At 41.0% G+C, this 19588-nt stretch overlaps 1 protein-coding gene across 2 annotated transcripts; it reads right to left on the bottom strand.

Annotated features, from left to right (window-relative positions):
- Positions 1–3362: 3362 nt before the first annotated feature.
- Positions 3363–18420, bottom strand: cnpy2 (canopy FGF signaling regulator 2). Of its 2 annotated transcripts, XR_009802248.1 has the most exons (7): positions 18252–18420; positions 17968–18074; positions 12526–12641; positions 6383–6580; positions 5920–6016; positions 3826–3940; positions 3363–3728 (listed from the first exon to the last, which is right to left on the bottom strand). XR_009802248.1 is itself a non-coding variant. In XM_061875496.1 (6 exons), the coding sequence occupies exons 1-6, from the start codon at positions 18416–18418 to the stop codon at positions 3897–3899; spliced, it is 729 nt and encodes a 242-aa protein (XP_061731480.1). In that variant the 5' UTR covers positions 18419–18420; the 3' UTR covers positions 3363–3896. The 2 variants fall into 2 exon arrangements, 1 of the variants encoding a protein (XP_061731480.1); XM_061875496.1 differs by having other exon boundaries at positions 3363–3940.
- Between the last annotated feature and the right edge of the window lie 1168 nt (positions 18421–19588).

Here is a 19588-nt window from a genome sequence, read left to right as displayed (position 1 = left end):
CCAGTCCATAGTGGATCTAACATAATAGTGAGAGTCCAGTCCATAGTGGATCTAACATAATAGTGAGAATCCAGTCCATAGTGGATCTAAGATAATAGTGGGGGTCCAGTCCATAGTGGATCTAACATAATAGTGAGAGTCCAGTCCATATTGGATCTAACATAATAGTGTGAGAGTCCAGTCCATATTGGATCTAACATAATAGTGAGAATCCAGTCCATACTGGATCTAACATAATAGTGGGAGTCCAGTCCATAGTGGATCCAACATAATAGTGGGAGTCCAGTCCATAGTGGATCCAACATAATAGTGGGAGTCCAGTCCATAGTGGATCTAACATAATAGTGGGAGTCCAGTCCATAGTGGATCTAACATAATAGTGGGAGTCCAGTCCATAGTGGATCTAACATAATAGTGGGAGTCCAGTCCATAGTGGATCTAACATAATAGTGAGAGTCCAGTACATAGTGGATCTAACATAATAGTGAGAGTCCAGTCCATAGTGGATCTAACATAATAGTGAGAGTCCAGTCCATAGTGGATCTAACATAATAGTGAGAGTCCAGTCCATAGTGGATCTAACATAATAGTGGGAGTCCATTCCATAGTGGATCTAACATAATAGTGGGAGTCCAGTCCATAGTGGATCTAACATAATAGTGAGAGTCCAGTCCATAGTGGATCTAACATAATAGTGAGAGTCCAGTCCATAGTGGATCTAACATAATAGTGAGAGTCTAGTCTATAGTGGATCTAACATAATAGTGAGAGTCTAGTCCATAGTGGATCTAACATAATAGTTTGAGAGTCCAGTCCATAGTGGATCTAACATAATAGTGACAGTCTAGTCCATAGTGGATCTAACATAATAGTGAGAGTCCAGTCCATAGTGGATCTAACATAATAGTGAGAGTCCAGTCCATAGTGGATCTAACATAATAGTGAGAGTCCAGTCCATAGTGGATCTAACATAATAGTGAGAGTCCAGTCCATAGTGGATCTAACATAATAGTGAGAGTCCAGTCCATAGTGGATCTAACATAATAGCAAGAGTCCAGTCCATAGTGGATCTAACATAATATTGAGTGTCCAGTCCATAGTGGATCTAACATAATAGTGGGAGTCCAGTCCATAGTGGATCTAACATAATAGTGGGAGTCCAGTCCATAGTGGATCTAACATAATAGTGAGAGTCCAGTCCATAGTGGATCTAACATAATAGTGTGAGTCCAGTGCATAGTGGATCTAACATAATAGTGAGAGTCCAGTCCACAGTGGATCCAACATAATAGTGAGAGTCCAGTCCATAGTGGATCTAACATAATATTGAGTGTCCAGTCCATAGTGGATCTAACATAATAGTGGGAGTCCAGTCCATAGTGGATCTAACATAATAGTGGGAGTCCAGTCCATAGTGGATCTAACATAATAGTGAGAGTCCAGTCCATAGTGGATCTAACATAATAGTGAGAGTCCAGTCCATAGTGGATCTAACATAATAGTGAGAATCCAGTCCATAGTGGATCTAAGATAATAGTGGGGGTCCAGTCCATAGTGGATCTAACATAATAGTGTGAGAGTCCAGTCCATAGTGGATCTAACATAATAGTGAGAATCCAGTCCATAGTGGATCTAACATAATAGTGGGAGTCCAGTCCATAGTGGATCTAACATAATAGTGTGAGTCCAGTCCATAGTGGATCTAACATAATAGTGAGAGTCCAGTCCATAGTGGATCTAACATAATAGTGGGGGTCCAGTCCATAGTGGATCTAACATAATAGTGAGAGTCCAGTCCATAGTGGATCTAACATAATAGTGAGAGTCCAGTCCATAGTGGATCTAACATAATAGTGAGAGTCTAGTCTATAGTGGATCTAACATAATAGTGAGAGTCTAGTCCATAGTGGATCTAACATAATAGTTTGAGAGTCCAGTCCATAGTGGATCTAACATAATAGTGACAGTCTAGTCCATAGTGGATCTAACATAATAGTGAGAGTCCAGTCCATAGTGGATCTAACATAATAGTGAGAGTCCAGTCCATAGTGGATCTAACATAATAGTGAGAGTCCAGTCCATAGTGGATCTAACATAATAGTGAGAGTCCAGTCCATAGTGGATCTAACATAATAGTGAGAGTCCAGTCCATAGTGGATCTAACATAATAGCAAGAGTCCAGTCCATAGTGGATCTAACATAATATTGAGTGTCCAGTCCATAGTGGATCTAACATAATAGTGGGAGTCCAGTCAATAGTGGATCTAACATAATAGTGGGAGTCCAGTCCATAGTGGATCTAACATAATAGTGAGAGTCCAGTCCATAGTGGATCTAACATAATAGTGTGAGTCCAGTGCATAGTGGATCTAACATAATAGTGAGAGTCCAGTCCACAGTGGATCCAACATAATAGTGAGAGTCCAGTCCATAGTGGATCTAACATAATATTGAGTGTCCAGTCCATAGTGGATCTAACATAATAGTGGGAGTCCAGTCCATAGTGGATCTAACATAATAGTGGGAGTCCAGTCCATAGTGGATCTAACATAATAGTGAGAGTCCAGTCCATAGTGGATCTAACATAATAGTGAGAGTCCAGTCCATAGTGGATCTAACATAATAGTGAGAATCCAGTCCATAGTGGATCTAAGATAATAGTGGGGGTCCAGTCCATAGTGGATCTAACATAATAGTGTGAGAGTCCAGTCCATAGTGGATCTAACATAATAGTGAGAATCCAGTCCATAGTGGATCTAACATAATAGTGGGAGTCCAGTCCATAGTGGATCTAACATAATAGTGTGAGTCCAGTCCATAGTGGATCTAACATAATAGTGAGAGTCCAGTCCATAGTGGATCTAACATAATAGTGGGGGTCCAGTCCATAGTGGATCTAACATAATAGTGTGAGAGTCCAGTCCATAGTGGATCTAACATAATAGTGAGAATCCAGTCCATAGTGGATCTAACATAATAGTGGGAGTCCAGTCCATAGTGGATCTAACATAATAGTGTGAGTCCAGTCCATAGTGGATCTAACATAATAGTGAGTCCAGTCCATAGTGGGGCCAGCAGGAGACCATCCCGAGTGGAGACGGGTCAGCAGCGCAGAGACGTCCCCGACCGAGGCACAAGCGAGCGGTCCTCCCCGGGTCCCGACTCGGGTATATACTGTAACTGAGTGACACTTCTAATCCAACATTGGTTTGAATCTAAAAGGACAAATTTGACCTGAAATAATCTTCTAGCATGTATCACAATAATAAACTGTTTAAGGGTTGCATTGTTAGAAATGAGTAACTTTCCTCGGTAATACCACTCGGAAAGTTACTATTTCCCTCAAAAGAAGACAGAAGAGATGCAGAAAACTGACAAAAGTTTATATAAAAACAGGTTTGTTCACAGAATTCAAACACAGAAAACAGATGATACCAAAATATTTGGCAATTGTGTACAGTTGTGGAATATGCATTCGAAAGATGTCTACCAACACAACAAGTACTAAGTCATAGATCGTCACGCCTACAGGTTGGGGTTTTACATCTGATCTGAAAGATGTGCGCTTTACTTTCTGTGTGCGGCTACGACATTGATTGAAGATATCCAGCAGCTGAGAAGATCATTTATTACAAACTACTAGGTCGTCTAAATGACTCTGGACCAGTCCAAAAGATCAGGTGAGTCTCGGACCAAGACTGATACGAGTCTCACAGTTTCAGTTTGGTCTGGAAAACACAAAGTCAGGTGGGACACTTACTGGGTGGTGAGGATGCCAGGGAGGCACAAACTGGAGGATTTTTTTAAATGATTTTCTTAACTGACGTTATCTTCCACCCCGCCGCCATGGTGTGGACCCGCCGTTGTCCGCTGAGGGTCGCCGTGGCGAGAGGATGTCAAAGTTCATCGTGGGGGATTTTCAGAGCATGGTCGCAGAGGTCTGAGGGACAGAAAATGGACAGCCGTATTGCCATTGGTCTCAAAAACAACAACAGGATGTAGCGAGAGACCATCACAGTGTAAATAATAACAATGGGATGTAGCAAGAGACAAGGTGTAAATAACAGGATGTAGCAAGAGACAAGGTGTAAATAACAGGATGTAGCAAGAGACAATCAAGGCGTAAATAACAGTATGTAGCAAGCGACAAAGTGTAAACAATAGGATGTAGCAAGAGACAATCAAGGTGTAAATAACAAGATGTGGCAAGAGACAATCAAGGTGTAAATAACAGGTTGTAGCAAGAGACAATCAAGGTCTAAATAACAAGATGTGGCAAGAGACAATCAAGGTATAAATAACAGGTTGTAGCAAGAGACAATCAAGGTGTAAATAATAACAAGATGTAGCAAGAGACAATCAAGGTATAAATAATAACAGGAAGTAGCAGGAGACTAGGTGAAAATAATAACAGGATGTAGCAAGAGACAATCAAGGTGTAAATAATAACAGGAAGTAGCGAGAGACAAGGTGAAAATAATAACAGGATGTAGCAAGAGACAATCAAGGTGTAAATAATAACAGGAAGTAGCAAGAGACAGAGTGAAAATAATAACAGGATGTAGCAAGAGACAATCAAGGTGTAAATAATAACAGGAAGTAGCAAGAGACAAAGTGAAAATAATAACAGGATGTAGCAAGACAATCAAGATGTAAATAATAACAGGAAGTAGCAAGAGAGAATGTATAAATAATAACCGGAAGTAGCAAGAGACTGGGTGAAAATAATAGGATGTACCAAGAGACAATCAAGGTGTAAATAATAACAGGAATAGCAAGAGACAAGGTGAAAATAATAACAGGATGTAGCAAGAGACAATCTAGGTGTAAATAACAGGTTGTAGCAAGAGACAATCAAGGTGTAAATGATAATAGGATGTAGCAAGAGACAATCATGGTGTAAATAATAACAAGATGTAGCAAGAGACAATGTATAAATAATAACAGGAAGTAGCAAGAGACAAGGTATAAATAATAACAGGAAGTAGCAAGAGACAAGGTATAAATAACAACATGAAGTAGCAAGAGACTATGTGAAAATAACAGGATGTAACAAGAGACAATCAAGGTGTAAATAATAACAGGAAGTAGCGAGACAATCAAAGTGGAAATAATAAAAGGAAGTAGCAAGAGACAAGGTGAAAATACTAACAGGAAGTAGCAAGAGACTAGGGGAAAATAATAACAGGATGTAGCAAGAGACAATCAAGGTGGAAATAATTAACAGGAAGTAGCAAGAGACAAGGTGTAAATAATAACAGGATGTAACAAGAGACAATCAAGGTGTAAATAATAACAGGAAGTAGCAAAAGACGATCAAGGTGGAAATAATAAAAGGAAGTAGCAAGAGACAAGGTGAAAATACTAACAGGAAGTAGCAAGAGACTAGGTGAAAATAATAACAGGATGTAGCAAGAGACAATCAAGGTGGAAATAATAACAGGAAGTAGCAAAAGACAATCAAGGTGGAAATAATAAAAGGAAGTAGCAAGAGACAAGGTGAAAATACTAACAGGAAGTAGCAAGAGACTAGGTGAAAATAATAACAGGATGTAGCAAGAGACAATCAGGGTGTAAATAACAACAGGAAGTAGCAAGAGACAAGGTGAAAATAATAACAGGAAGTTGCAAGAGACAATCAAGGTGTAAATAACAACAGGATATCAAAGTGCACAAGCAATGTTTTAGTAACATTTAGCGTTCTTAAAAGGCATACAAGTGTAAAAATAAGCTAAGCACTGTTTGCAGTGAACAACTCTACATTATTTTTGGTCAGATTGAGAAATGTGTGTGTAAAAGATTCATTTGTAACACACTCGATATGCACAAGACTGTACACGCACACACACACACACACACACACACACACACACACACACACACACACACACACACACACACACACACACACACACACACCTGTCCTTTTGCTGCAGAGTTTGTCTTTGACATTTTCTGTCTCGTGAGAGAAGAATTCGATGAGTTCGTCCTCGTTCTGCTCAACGATTGTCTCGCACTGACAACAGGACAAGATCAACACTCTTAAAAAACACTAAAGTCAAAATGATGGACATGAAAAGTAACGACATACTGTGTATAGAAAGAAAATATATCAAAAAGGCAAAACAAACAAAATTAAAGTAAAAATATAAGAACATTTCCTTTCTTTACTCAGTCACAAAATAAATGATCAAACATGTTAAAAAAAATAAAATACATTAATAAACATAAAACATTCAAACAGATAGAGACAAAAATGTAAATTATGCAAACTAAATAATATCCTAACCATAAAATGAGCATAAAAAAAAAATAAACAGCAGAAGAAGAAAAAACTAAATAAGCAAATGAATGTTAAAAATAGTCAACTTCCTGTACTCACAGCGAATTTTAAACTGCCAGTGACTCTGGTGTCCAACGTGGCCTCGGAGAGGTCCATGGCCTCGCCACTGCGGGATCGGATCCTCACGTAGGACTTCCTGTTGGTGATGGCGTCCGTGCGCTCGCCGTAGTCCTGCATCCTGTCGCACACGCTCTCCATCAGCTCCAGGAGGTTTCCCTCGGAGCGTGCCAGGGGGACCTGGTGGTGTGGAACATCACCGACATTATGTCCAGTACGTCTGTCACATGTGGAACATCACCGACATTATGTCCAGTACGTCTGTCACATGTGGAACATCACCGACATTATGTCCAGTACGTCTGTCACATGTGGAACATCACCGACATTATGTCCAGTACGTCTGTCACATGTGGAACATCACCGACATTATGTCCAGTACGTCTGTCACATGTGGAACATCACCGACATTATGTCCAGTACGTCTGTCACATGTGGAACATCACCGACATTATGTCCAGTACGTCTGTCACATGTGGAACATCACCGACATTATGTCCAGTACGTCTGTCACATGTGGAACATCACCGACATTATGTCCAGTACGTCTGTCACATGTGGAACATCACCGACATTATGTCCAGTACGTCTGTCACGTGTGGAACATCACCGACATTATGTCCAGTACGTCTGTCACGTGTGGAACATCACCGACATTATGTCCAGTACGTCTGTCACGTGTGGAACATCACCGACATTATGTCCAGTACGTCTGTCACGTGTGGAACATCACCGACATTATGTCCAGTATGTCTGTCACATGTGGAACATCACCGACATTATGTCCAGTACGTCTGTCACGTGTGGAACATCACCGACATTATGTCCAGTACGTCTGTCACGTGTGGAACATCACCGACATTATGTCCAGTACGTCTGTCACGTGTGGAACAATGTGGAACATCACCGACATTATGTCCAGTACGTCTGTCACATGTGGAACATCACCGACATTATGTCCAGTACGTCTGTCACATGTGGAACATCACCAACATTATGTCCAGTACGTCTGTCACATGTGGAACATCACCGACATTATGTCCAGTACGTCTGTCACATGTGGAACATCACCGACATTATGTCCAGTACGTCTGTCACATGTGGAACATCACCGACATTATGTCCAGTACGTCTGTCACGTGTGGAACATCACCGACATTATGTCCAGTACGTCTGTCACGTGTGGAACATCACCGACATTATGTCCAGTACGTCTGTCACGTGTGGAACATCACCGACATTATGTCCAGTACGTCTGTCACGTGTGGAACATCACCGACATTATGTCCAGTATGTCTGTCACATGTGGAACATCACCGACATTATGTCCAGTACGTCTGTCACGTGTGGAACATCACCGACATTATGTCCAGTACGTCTGTCACGTGTGGAACATCACCGACATTATGTCCAGTACGTCTGTCACGTGTGGAACAATGTGGAACATCACCGACATTATGTCCAGTACGTCTGTCACATGTGGAACATCACCGACATTATGTCCAGTACGTCTGTCACATGTGGAACATCACCAACATTATGTCCAGTACGTCTGTCACATGTGGAACATCACCGACATTATGTCCAGTACGTCTGTCACATGTGGAACATCACCGACATTATGTCCAGTACGTCTGTCACATGTGGAACATCACCGACATTATGTCCAGTACGTCTGTCACATGTGGAACATCACCGACATTATGTCCAGTACGTCTGTCACATGTGGAACATCACCGACATTATGTCCAGTACGTCTGTCACATGTGGAACATCACCGACATTATGTCCAGTACGTCTGTCACATGTGGAACATCACCGACATGATGTCCAGTACGTCTGTCACATGTGGAACATCACCGACATTATGTCCAGTACGTCTGTCACATGTGGAACATCACCGACATTATGTCCAGTACGTCTGTCACATGTGGAACATCACCGACATTATGTCCAGTACGTCTGTCACATGTGGAACATCACCGACATTATGTCCAGTACGTCTGTCAAATGTGGAACATCACCGACATTATGTCCAGTACGTCTGTCACATGTGGAACATCACCGACATTATGTCCAGTACGTCTGTCACATGTGGAACATCACCGACATTATGTCCAGTACGTCTGTCACATGTGGAACATCACCGACATTATGTCCAGTACGTCTGTCACATGTGGAACATCACCGACATTATGTCCAGTACGTCTGTCACATGTGGAACATCACCGACATTATGTCCAGTACGTCTGTCAAATGTGGAAAATCACCGACATTATGTCCAGTACGTCTGTCACATGTGGAACATCACCGACATTATGTCCAGTACGTCTGTCACATGTGGAACATCACCGACATTATGTCCAGTACGTCTGTCACATGTGGAACATCACCGACATTATGTCCAGTACGTCTGTCACATGTGGAACATCACCGACATTATGTCCAGTACGTCTGTCAAATGTGGAACATCACCGACATTATGTCCAGTACGTCTGTCACATGTGGAACATCACCGACATTATGTCCAGTACGTCTGTCACATGTGGAACATCACCGACATTATGTCCAGTACGTCTGTCACATGTGGAACATCACCGACATTATGTCCAGTACGTCTGTCACATGTGGAACATCACCGACATTATGTCCAGTACGTCTGTCACATGTGGAACATCACCGACATTATGTCCAGTACGTCTGTCAAATGTGGAAAATCACCGACATTATGTCCAGTACGTCTGTCACATGTGGAACATCACCGACATTATGTCCAGTACGTCTGTCACATGTGGAACATCACCGACATTATGTCCAGTACGTCTGTCACATGTGGAACATCACCGACATTATGTCCAGTACGTCTGTCACATGTGGAACATCACCGACATTATGTCCAGTACGTCTGTCACATGTGGAACATCACCGACATTATGTCCAGTACGTCTGTCACATGTGGAACATCACCGACATTATGTCCAGTACGTCTGTCACATGTGGAACATCACCGACATTATGTCCAGTACGTCTGTCACATGTGGAACATCACCGACATTATGTCCAGTACGTCTGTCACATGTGGAACATCACCGACATTATGTCCAGTACGTCTGTCACATGTGGAACATCACCGACATTATGTCCAGTACGTCTGTCACATGTGGAACATCACCGACATTATGTCCAGTACGTCTGTCACATGTGGAACATCACCGACATTATGTCCAGTACGTCTGTCACATGTGGAAAATCACCGACATTATGTCCAGTACGTCTGTCACATGTGGAACATCACCGACATTATGTCCAGTACGTCTGTCACATGTGGAACATCACCGACATTATGTCCAGTACGTCTGTCACATGTGGAACATCACCGACATTATGTCCAGTACGTCTGTCACATGTGGAACATCACCGACATTATGTCCAGTACGTCTGTCACATGTGGAACATCACCGACATTATGTCCAGTACGTCTGTCACATGTGGAACATCACCGACATTATGTCCAGTACGTCTGTCACATGTGGAACATCACCGACATTATGTCCAGTACGTCTGTCACATGTGGAACATCACCGACATTATGTCCAGTACGTCTGTCACATGTGGAACATCACCGACATTATGTCCAGTACGTCTGTCACATGTGGAACATCACCGACATTATGTCCAGTACGTCTGTCACATGTGGAACATCACCGACATTATGTCCAGTACGTCTGTCACATGTGGAACATCACCGACATTATGTCCAGTACGTCTGTCACATGTGGAACATCACCGACATTATGTCCAGTACGTCTGTCACATGTGGAACATCACCGACATTATGTCCAGTACGTCTGTCACATGTGGAACATCACCGACATTATGTCCAGTACGTCTGTCACATGTGGAACATCACCGACATTATGTCCAGTACGTCTGTCACATGTGGAACATCACCGACATTATGTCCAGTACGTCTGTCACATGTGGAACATCACCGACATTATGTCCAGTACGTCTGTCACATGTGGAACATCACCGACATTATGTCCAGTACGTCTGTCACATGTGGAACATCACCGACATTATGTCCAGTACGTCTGTCACATGTGGAACATCACCGACATTATGTCCAGTACGTCTGTCACATGTGGAACATCACCGACATTATGTCCAGTACGTCTGTCACATCATGTAATATATACATGATGGAAGTATGTCATGTAGTAACATTCATAACAACATGTGATATTGACATATTTTCAAAATACTGTAAGTTTATATGTAATGTAGTAACATTCATAATAACATGTCATATATACATGAAGTAAATATATATGTTATGTAGTAACATTCATAATAACATGTAATATTTACGTATTTTCATTATACTTTAAGTATATAAGTAATGTAGAATAGAATAGAATAGACTTTATTGTCATTATATTTGCATATAACGAGATTAAAGACTCCAATTTAAGGTGCGGTTGTGGGAACAAATATGGGGTAAAATAAATAACACAATTGAACTAACAATTGAAATAAACAGACTACTATCCAATAAAAATAACAAGCAATCCTGTACAATATACAAAACACTGTATAAATACAAAATACTGCACAATATACAGAACAAGACAAGAGTACCGAAGTAATAATAGTAACATTCTTAATAACGTAATATACTGTATACATGATGCAAGTATATATGTACCGTAGTAACATTCACAATAACATGTAATATATACATGAAGTAAGTATATATGTAATGTAGTAACATTCATAATAACATGTAATATTTACATATTTTCAAAATACTGTAAGTATATATGTAATGTAGTAACATTCAAAACATGTAATATTTACATCTTTTAATCATACTGTTAGTATATATGTAATGTAGTAACATTCATAACATGTGATATTCATATATTTTCATCATACTGTAAGTATATATATATATATATATATATATATATATATATATATATATATATATATATATATATATATATATATATATATATATAATGTTTTACATTCATGATAACATGACATATTTTATCACACTGTAAGTATATATGAAATGTAGTAACATTCATAATATGTAAGATTTAAATATTTTCATCATAATGTAAGTATATATGTAATGTAGTACATTCATAAAAACATGACATATTTTCATGATACTGTAAGTATATATATAATGTAGTAGATTCATACTGTAAGTACAGTGTTTCCCTCAGAGCGTTGTTGTTAAGGCGGCCGCCTGAACAAGAGTAGTGGCTGGGGAGAACACATGCAGTGTTTGGGGGGCAGTGTTCGAGTCCCTAAGGCAGGCGGGGCTCACCGCCAACCCGGCAAAGTGTGCAGTTGGCCCTCTGATGTTCTGTGTACCTCCACTCAGTCCAACCGGTTCCAGGTTGCAACATTGTTTGTCAACACAGTCTACTCTCATTTTCTCGCACATTTGACCCTCTGATGTTCTGTGTACCTCCACTCTGTCCTCCTCCTGTCTAAGCCTGCTGTGTCTGTGTGTGTGTATGTGGTACACAGAACATCAATTTCCACACTTCTATTAGCCAGGGTCCAGTAGACCCAGACATCTTATATGTAATAGAAATGTGTAGGGGTGGTTGTATGGTGTGTGTGGTCATTAAATATGTATTCTGGTACATGTTCTTCACAGAAAATGTGAATTGTGAATTATATTTATATAGCGCTTTTCTCAAGTGACTCAAAGCGCTTTACATAGTGACACCCAATATCTAAGTTACATTTAAACCAGTGTGGGTGGCACTGGGAGCAGGTGGGTAAAGTGTCTTGCCCAAGGACACAGCGGCAGTAACTAGGATTGCACAAGCGGGAATCGAACCTGCAACCCTCAAGTTGCTGGCACGGCCACTCTACCAACCGAGCTATGCCGCCAAAGTGTAAACGTAGTCATTGGGGCCACATGCACCAAAAATGAGCCAAAGTCAGTGAGTCTCAGTTTGAAAAATGAATTAATGTAATTTTTCAGAACATGTCGAGGGCCAATAAAAGAGAATAAAACCTGGGGCGGAACCGGACTGAGGTTTTGGAAGGGACAAGAAAGTAAAAAGCAAGGGTAGTCCTGCATGAACACTCACCTCCTTGATGGACTGAGTCCCATCTGGCTTGATTCTATAGGAGCCGGTCTGGATCGTCTTCTTGGGGTCCACTTGGGAGACGGCCCACTCCATCTCGTCCACCAGAGCCCTGCAGGCTGTGGGGGGGGCACAGATACGACTTGCATGACATTTTCAATATGATTTGGACTTGGATGGTAAACAACTCACATGAACGTGTCGGTTTATCCAGACGCATGCATTTGCCCAAATGTGGCCAAGTAGAAGCGTAGTGGGTCTCGAAGGACGATCCGGAATCCCTCTGCCATCTTCCCGCTCATTATGTATCGTTAGAACTTATCTTTCTAACACGCCGAGTCAATAGGTCTAATTATTAATCATATTTGGGGGTCCCAAGCAGCCAGACCATGCAGCCGTGCCGGGACTCAGCAAGTCTTATCGAAGCTCCCCAAAGCTTTGTACAGTTGGGTTAATCCCCTAAAGTCTGGCATGAAAGGAAAACTGCATCCAGTCCGCATGAGCCGGCTCTAATTCAATAAGCTTGGCAACGCTTTACAGTTCCAGAAACGTGTCTACGTCATTGTTTAACGATGTATGGAAATTCTAAATGACGGCCAACCGGCGTATAATAGCATCGTTGTATCTTTATGGAATACTCTTCATTTAAATACAAACCCCGTTTCCATATGAGTTGGGAAATTGTGTTAGATGTAAATATAAACAGAATACAATGATTTGCAAATCCTTTTCAAGCCATATTCAGTTGAATATGCTACAAAGACAACATATTTGATGTTCAAACTCATAAACATTTCTTTTTTTACAAATAATCATTAACTTTAGAATTTGATGCCAGCAACACGTGACAAAGAAGTTGGGAAAGGTGGCAATAAATATTGATAAAGTTGAGGAATGCTCATCAAACACTTATTTGGAACATCCCACAGGTGTGCAGGCTAATTGGGAACAGGTGGGTGCCATGATTGGGTATAAAAACAGCATCCATGAAATGCTAAGTAATTCACAAACGAGGATGGAGCGAGGGTCAGCAATTTGTAAGCAAAGTGTCGAACAGTTTTAGAACATTTCTCAACAAGCTATTGCAAGGAATTTAGGGATTTTACCATCTACGGTCTGTAAAATCATCAAAAAGTTCAGAGAATCTGGAGAAATCACTGCACGTAAGCGATATTACGGACTTTTGATCCCTCAGGCGGCACTGCATCAAAAACCAACATCGGTGTGTAAAGGATATCACCACATGGGCTCAGGAACACTTCAGAAAACCACTGTCAGTAACTACAGTTGGTCGCTACATCTGTAAGTGTAAGTTAAAACTCTTCTATGCAAAGCCAAACCCATTTATCAACAATATCCTGAAACGCCGCCGGCTGGGCCCGAGCTCACCTAAGATGGACTGATGCAAAGTGGAAAGGTATTCTGTGGTATGACGAGTCCACATTTCAAATTATATTTGGAAACAGAGGACGTGGTGTCCTCCAGAACAAAGAGGCGCAAAGTGTAAAAGCCAGCATCTGTGATGGTATGGGGGTGTATTAGTGCACAAGGCATGGGTAACTTACACACCTGTGAAGGTCAGCATTAATGCTGAAAGGTCCATACAGGTTTTGGAGCAACATATGTTGTCATCCAAGCAACGTTATCATGGACGCCCCTGCTTATTTCAGCAAGACAAGTGTTACAACAGCGTGGTTTTGTAAAAAAAAGAGTGCGGGTACTTTCCTGGCCCGCCTGCAGTCCAGACCTGTCTCCCATCGAGAATGTGTGGCGCATTATGAAGCGTAAAATACGACAGCGGAGACCCCGGACTGTTGAAGGACTGAAACTCTACATAAAACAAGAATGAGAAAGAATTCCACTTTCAAAGCTTCAACAATTAGTTTCCTCAGTTCCCCAAACGTTTATTGAGTGTTGTTAAAAGAAAAGGTGATGTAACACAGTGGTGAACATGCCCTTTCCCAACTACTTTGTCACGTGTTGCAGCCATGAAATTCTAAGTTTATTATTATTTGCAAATAAAAATTCAGTTTATGAGTTTGAACATCAAATATGTTGTCTTTGTAGCATATTCAACTGAATATGGGTTGGAAATTATTTGCAAATCATTGTATTCCGTTTATATTTTCATCTAACACAATTTCCCAACTTATATAGAAACGGGGTTTGTATTTATCTATCATTGCAGCAGGCCCATAATAAACAATAGCCACCCGTCTACAGCGGCCACTTTAGAAAGGTTTGACTTAGGGCTGGGCGATATATCGATATACACGATATATTGCGGGTTTGTCTCTGTGCGATATAGAAAATGACTATATCGTAATATTCGAATATACATTCTCACGCAGTTGCTTTTAGCTGCGGGCATTACACTACAGGCTCTCCTTACTCTTTCTCGTCTCTCCTTTTCACAGACAAGTGCACTTTCTTACATACGTACACGCCGCAGAGAGGTAGCAGCATGGGAAACGTTAGCTGTGATGCTAGCGGAGCCGTGCGAGTGGTAATACGAGAGAAAGAAGGTGCAAATGAAGGAAGAAATAATTCCCAAGAAAAACAGAAGGGGGTCCATCGTCTGTTGGTGGTTTGGCTTCAAGTGGGAATATGTCGAACAGACAACTTTAATTTTAAAGCATTGCTATCAAAGGTAGCATTACTGCTAATATGTAGCATCATTTGAAAAGTCACCCGCCAGAGAATGAAGAGTGTTTGAAATTGCATTTCAACATCTCAGTTCACGCCCACACCATCAAAATGCCGAGGCAAACTTTTCCAAATCAACACCGTATGAAAAGAATTGTCAACAACAGAATTTAATAACGTCCGTAGTAACCTACTACATAGCGAAGGATGAATCTTATATGATTTCCTATTGGAATGCTGCTTCTTTTCTTTCTCCTATGTCCCCCCCCTCCCTTGTGGAGGGGGTCCGGTCCGATGACCATGGATGAAGTACTGGCTGTCCAGAGTCGAGACCCAGGATGGACCGCTCGTCGGGACCCAGGATGGACCGCTCGCCTGTATCGGTTGGGGACATTTCTACGCTGCTGATCCGCCTCCGCTTGAGATGGTTTCCTGTGGACGGGACTCTCGCTGCTGTCTTGGATCCGCTTGAACTGAACACTCGCGGCTGTGTTGGAGCCATTATGGATTGAACTTTCACAGTATCATGTTAGACCCGCTCGACATCCATTGCTTTCGGTCCCCTAGAGGGGGGTGGTTGCCCACATCTGAGGTCCTCTCCAAGGTTTCTCATAGTCAGCATTGTCACTGGCGTCCCACTGGATGTGAATTCTCCCTGCCCACTGGGTGTGAGTTTTCCTTGCCCTTTTGTGGGTTCTTCCGAGGATGTTGTAGTCGTAATGATTTGTGCAGCCCTTTGAGACATTTGTGATTTGGGGCTATATAAATAAACATTGATTGATTGATTGATTATGCAGCTCATTTTTATTTGACACTTTAAATGTCTCTGACAATTTTGCACTTTCTGTTTTGGAAATGACATGAATGTTTGTGCCACTGCTTAAGAACTGTTAAATAAATACACTTTTATTTGTGATTTCCCTGTCTGCATGAAAGTTTAAAAGTAGCATATATTAAAGTCCTACTGAAAGCCACTACTAGCGACCACACAGTCTGATAGTTTATATATCAATGATGAAATATTAACATTGCGACACATGCCAATACGGCCGCTTCAGTTTACTAAATTGCAATTTTAAATTTCCCGCGAAGTGTCCTGTTGAAAAGGTCGCGGTATGATGACGCTTATGATGACGTGTGCGATTGACGTCACCGGTTGTAGCGGACATTATTTCCCAGCCCGATCCAAGCTATAAGTCGTCTGATTTAATCACATAATTAAACAGTATTCTGGACATCTGTGTTGCTGAATCTTTTGCAATTTGTTCAATTAATAATGGAGACGTCAAAGTAGAAAGATGGAGGTGGGAAGCTTTTAGCCTTTAGCCACACAAACACAGTCGGTGTTTGCTTGTTTAAAACTCCCGAAGGCGAAGCTTTACTATGGATCAGAGCGGTCAAGCGAACATGGATCCCGACCAAATGTCAACTAGTAGTTTTTGGTGAGAAAATTGTGGTATTAAGTTTGCTTTTCCAGCAGCGTGTCTTGCCTCAGAGACTCTGGCGTCAACGCACGTACCCGTGGACACACCCCTCTGACTTTAGGTACTATTTAATCTCACTAAAACACTAGCACAATGGCCATATAAGGGATTTTCCAGAATGATCATAGTAAATGTGTGTAACATCTGCAATCGCATTTTTTTTTTCTAGTCCTTTACTCTCAATATCCTCATCCACAAATCTTTCATCCTCGCTCAAATTAATGGGGAAATTGTCGCTTCCTCGGTTGGAATAGCTCTTGCTGCTGGAGGCTCACATTATAAACAATGTTCAGATGTGAGGAGCCCTACAACCCGTGATGTCACGCGCACATTGTCTGCTACTTCCGGTACAGGCAAGGTTTTTTTATTAGCGACCTAAAGTTGCGAACTTTATCGTGGATGTTCTCTACTAAATCCTTTCAGCAAAAATATGGCAATATCGCGAAATGATCAAGTATGACACATAGAATGGACCTGCTATCCCCGTTTAAATAAGAACATCTCATTTCAGTAGGCCTTCAAAGAAGAATGTTTTAATGTAGACACATAGAATCATCATACTGCTGTGATTATATGCATCAGGTATTCATTCAAGGCAAAGGCAAAATATCGAGATATATAAGGTGTATCGCGATATGGCCTAAAAATATCGAGATATTTAAAAAAGGCCATGTCGCCCAGCCCTAAGTTTGACTGTATAATAACTGAACAGCAGTCATCATAATAAGCTTTTTTTTTTTTTAATGTTACAATTAAAGAAATGTTTATTATCGAAAACTATTCATATTTATCAACGCACACAAAAGCAGTCACGCCAAATTTCTTCCCCCAAGAACAAACCTTCCCCCCCATTTACTTCCGGGGTCATGATTAATACAGACGTTTTATTAACACTATATTGTAAAAAATATAACACTATATTATAAAAAATACAGACGTTTTGTTAACGTTATATTATAAAAATAAAATTAAAAAAACAATTTACAAACACAAGCTATGGGATGACGCATTTACTTCCGGGGTTACGTTTCCTCTTAAGTCATCCCATAGCTTGTGTTTGTAAATAGTTTTTTATTTTTTTTTTACAATACAACGTTAACAAAACGTCTTTATTTTTATAATATAGCGTTATATTTTTTATAATATAGCGTTAAAAAGAAGTCTGCATTATTCATGCCCCGGGACGTAGCGGTATCGAATCGGTACCGTATCGGCTCCAATGTGACCGGTACACACAACAGATAGGGATTTTCAAAATAAAAGAACCGTGAAGGGAGAAGTCCTCGATGTCTGCCTAAAACGCGGGAATACCAACCTCCACATCGGATATCTTGTCCTTGTCTCGCCGCCTGACAGGAGCTCGGCAGGAGGAGGAAAATCACACAAAATGTAAGCAGGAGAACCACTTCCTTCATGTTGCGGCTGAGGGGGGAAAAAAGAGCAAATATTGGGACACAAGGGGACTATTGTGACGCGCTCGTTGGGGCTTTAAACTCCCTTCGTTTAGGCAACAGTTCGTCTTGAGATGAACGCTCACTCAAAGGAAAAAAAGACCGCATTTGGAGCTAAATAGAAAGAAATAGTTTTCATTGAACTCACCAGTCAGTCAATCGCCGGGTCTTCAAGAGCCGGAAATCATCTCGCTCGGCGAAAAGTGGTGACGTAGCGCCTGCAGGGGAGCGACTCAGGACGGCGACAGCGCCCTCACATGGCCGGGAGAACCTTGACCAAGTTATGTTAAAAAAACAAATGCTTCTTTCAAACATGGAAATATTGGTTGGAATGGCGAATAAAAATTCATGACGTAGTTAAAATACCATGTAAAACCCACACTATATTAGTTAAGATAACATTTGAAAGTCTTACATGATGTGTGTGTACACAGAAGCTATGACGTCATCCAATATTCCAGGTCGGTTCTAATCAAGTTCTAGACTTAGGCAAACTTTAATCATCCACAAAGGAACTTGTTCCACACGGTAGCTCAGTTACAAAGGATGGAAATGACAATGCAGGTATAAAATAGACAATAAAGGTATTGCAGTAGCAATATAAAATATGTAATAGTTACATAATATAAGTACAGTATATGATACATACTCTGCGATGAGGAGGTGACTTGTCCAGGCTGTACGCCGAATGCAACTGAGGTAGGCTCCAGCATCCCCCGCCAGCCCAAAAGGGTCAAGCGGTTGAAAATATATTATATTATGTTTATATCATAATATAACAGTGACCATGTAGAATATTACAGTATATCTAACAGTTGCAGCATAAAATACACATTATTTATGTTTCTATCATAATATAACAGTGACCATGTAGAATATTACAGTATATTTAACAGTTGCAGCATAAAATAGACATTATTCAAGTTCAAGTTGCTTTATTATTGTTCATTCTTCATATGGGCAAGAACTGAAATGAGGTTTTCAGCAGGAGCGGACATAAATTACAGCAGGGGTCCCCAAACCATGGCTGGATACAACCCACCGGTGTCCAAATTCCAGCCTACGGCAAGTCACAAGTGTAAAAAAAAAGTTATTTTAAAATATTTATGCATCCATCCATCTTCTTCTGCTTATCTGAGATCGGGTCGCGGGGTCAACAGCCTAAGCAGGGAAGCCCAGACTTCCCTCTCCCCAGCCACTTTGTCCAGGTCTTCCCGGGGGATCCTGATGCGTTCCCAGGCCAGCCGGGAGACATAATCTTCCCAACGTGTCCTGGGTCTTCCCCGTGGCCTCCTACCGGTTGGAGGCGTTCAGGTGCCCGAAAAAAAAAAGAAAAACAAAAGATCCACCAGATGGTGTTTTTTTTGTAATTATAATTTTTTCAAATCTGTCCTTTTTAATTCATTTTTTACAAATGTTTAATCTGTGAATTGAAGTGAATTATATTTATATAGCGCTTTTCTCAAGTGACTCAAAGCGCTTTAC

The sequence above is a fragment of the Nerophis ophidion genome, linkage group LG16 (assembly GCF_033978795.1).
Source record: "Nerophis ophidion isolate RoL-2023_Sa linkage group LG16, RoL_Noph_v1.0, whole genome shotgun sequence".
In the NCBI taxonomy this organism is placed as follows: Eukaryota; Metazoa; Chordata; class Actinopteri; order Syngnathiformes; family Syngnathidae; genus Nerophis; species Nerophis ophidion.
Note: the sequence above shows the minus strand (reverse complement) of the source record. Positions and strands in the feature narration are given on the sequence as shown.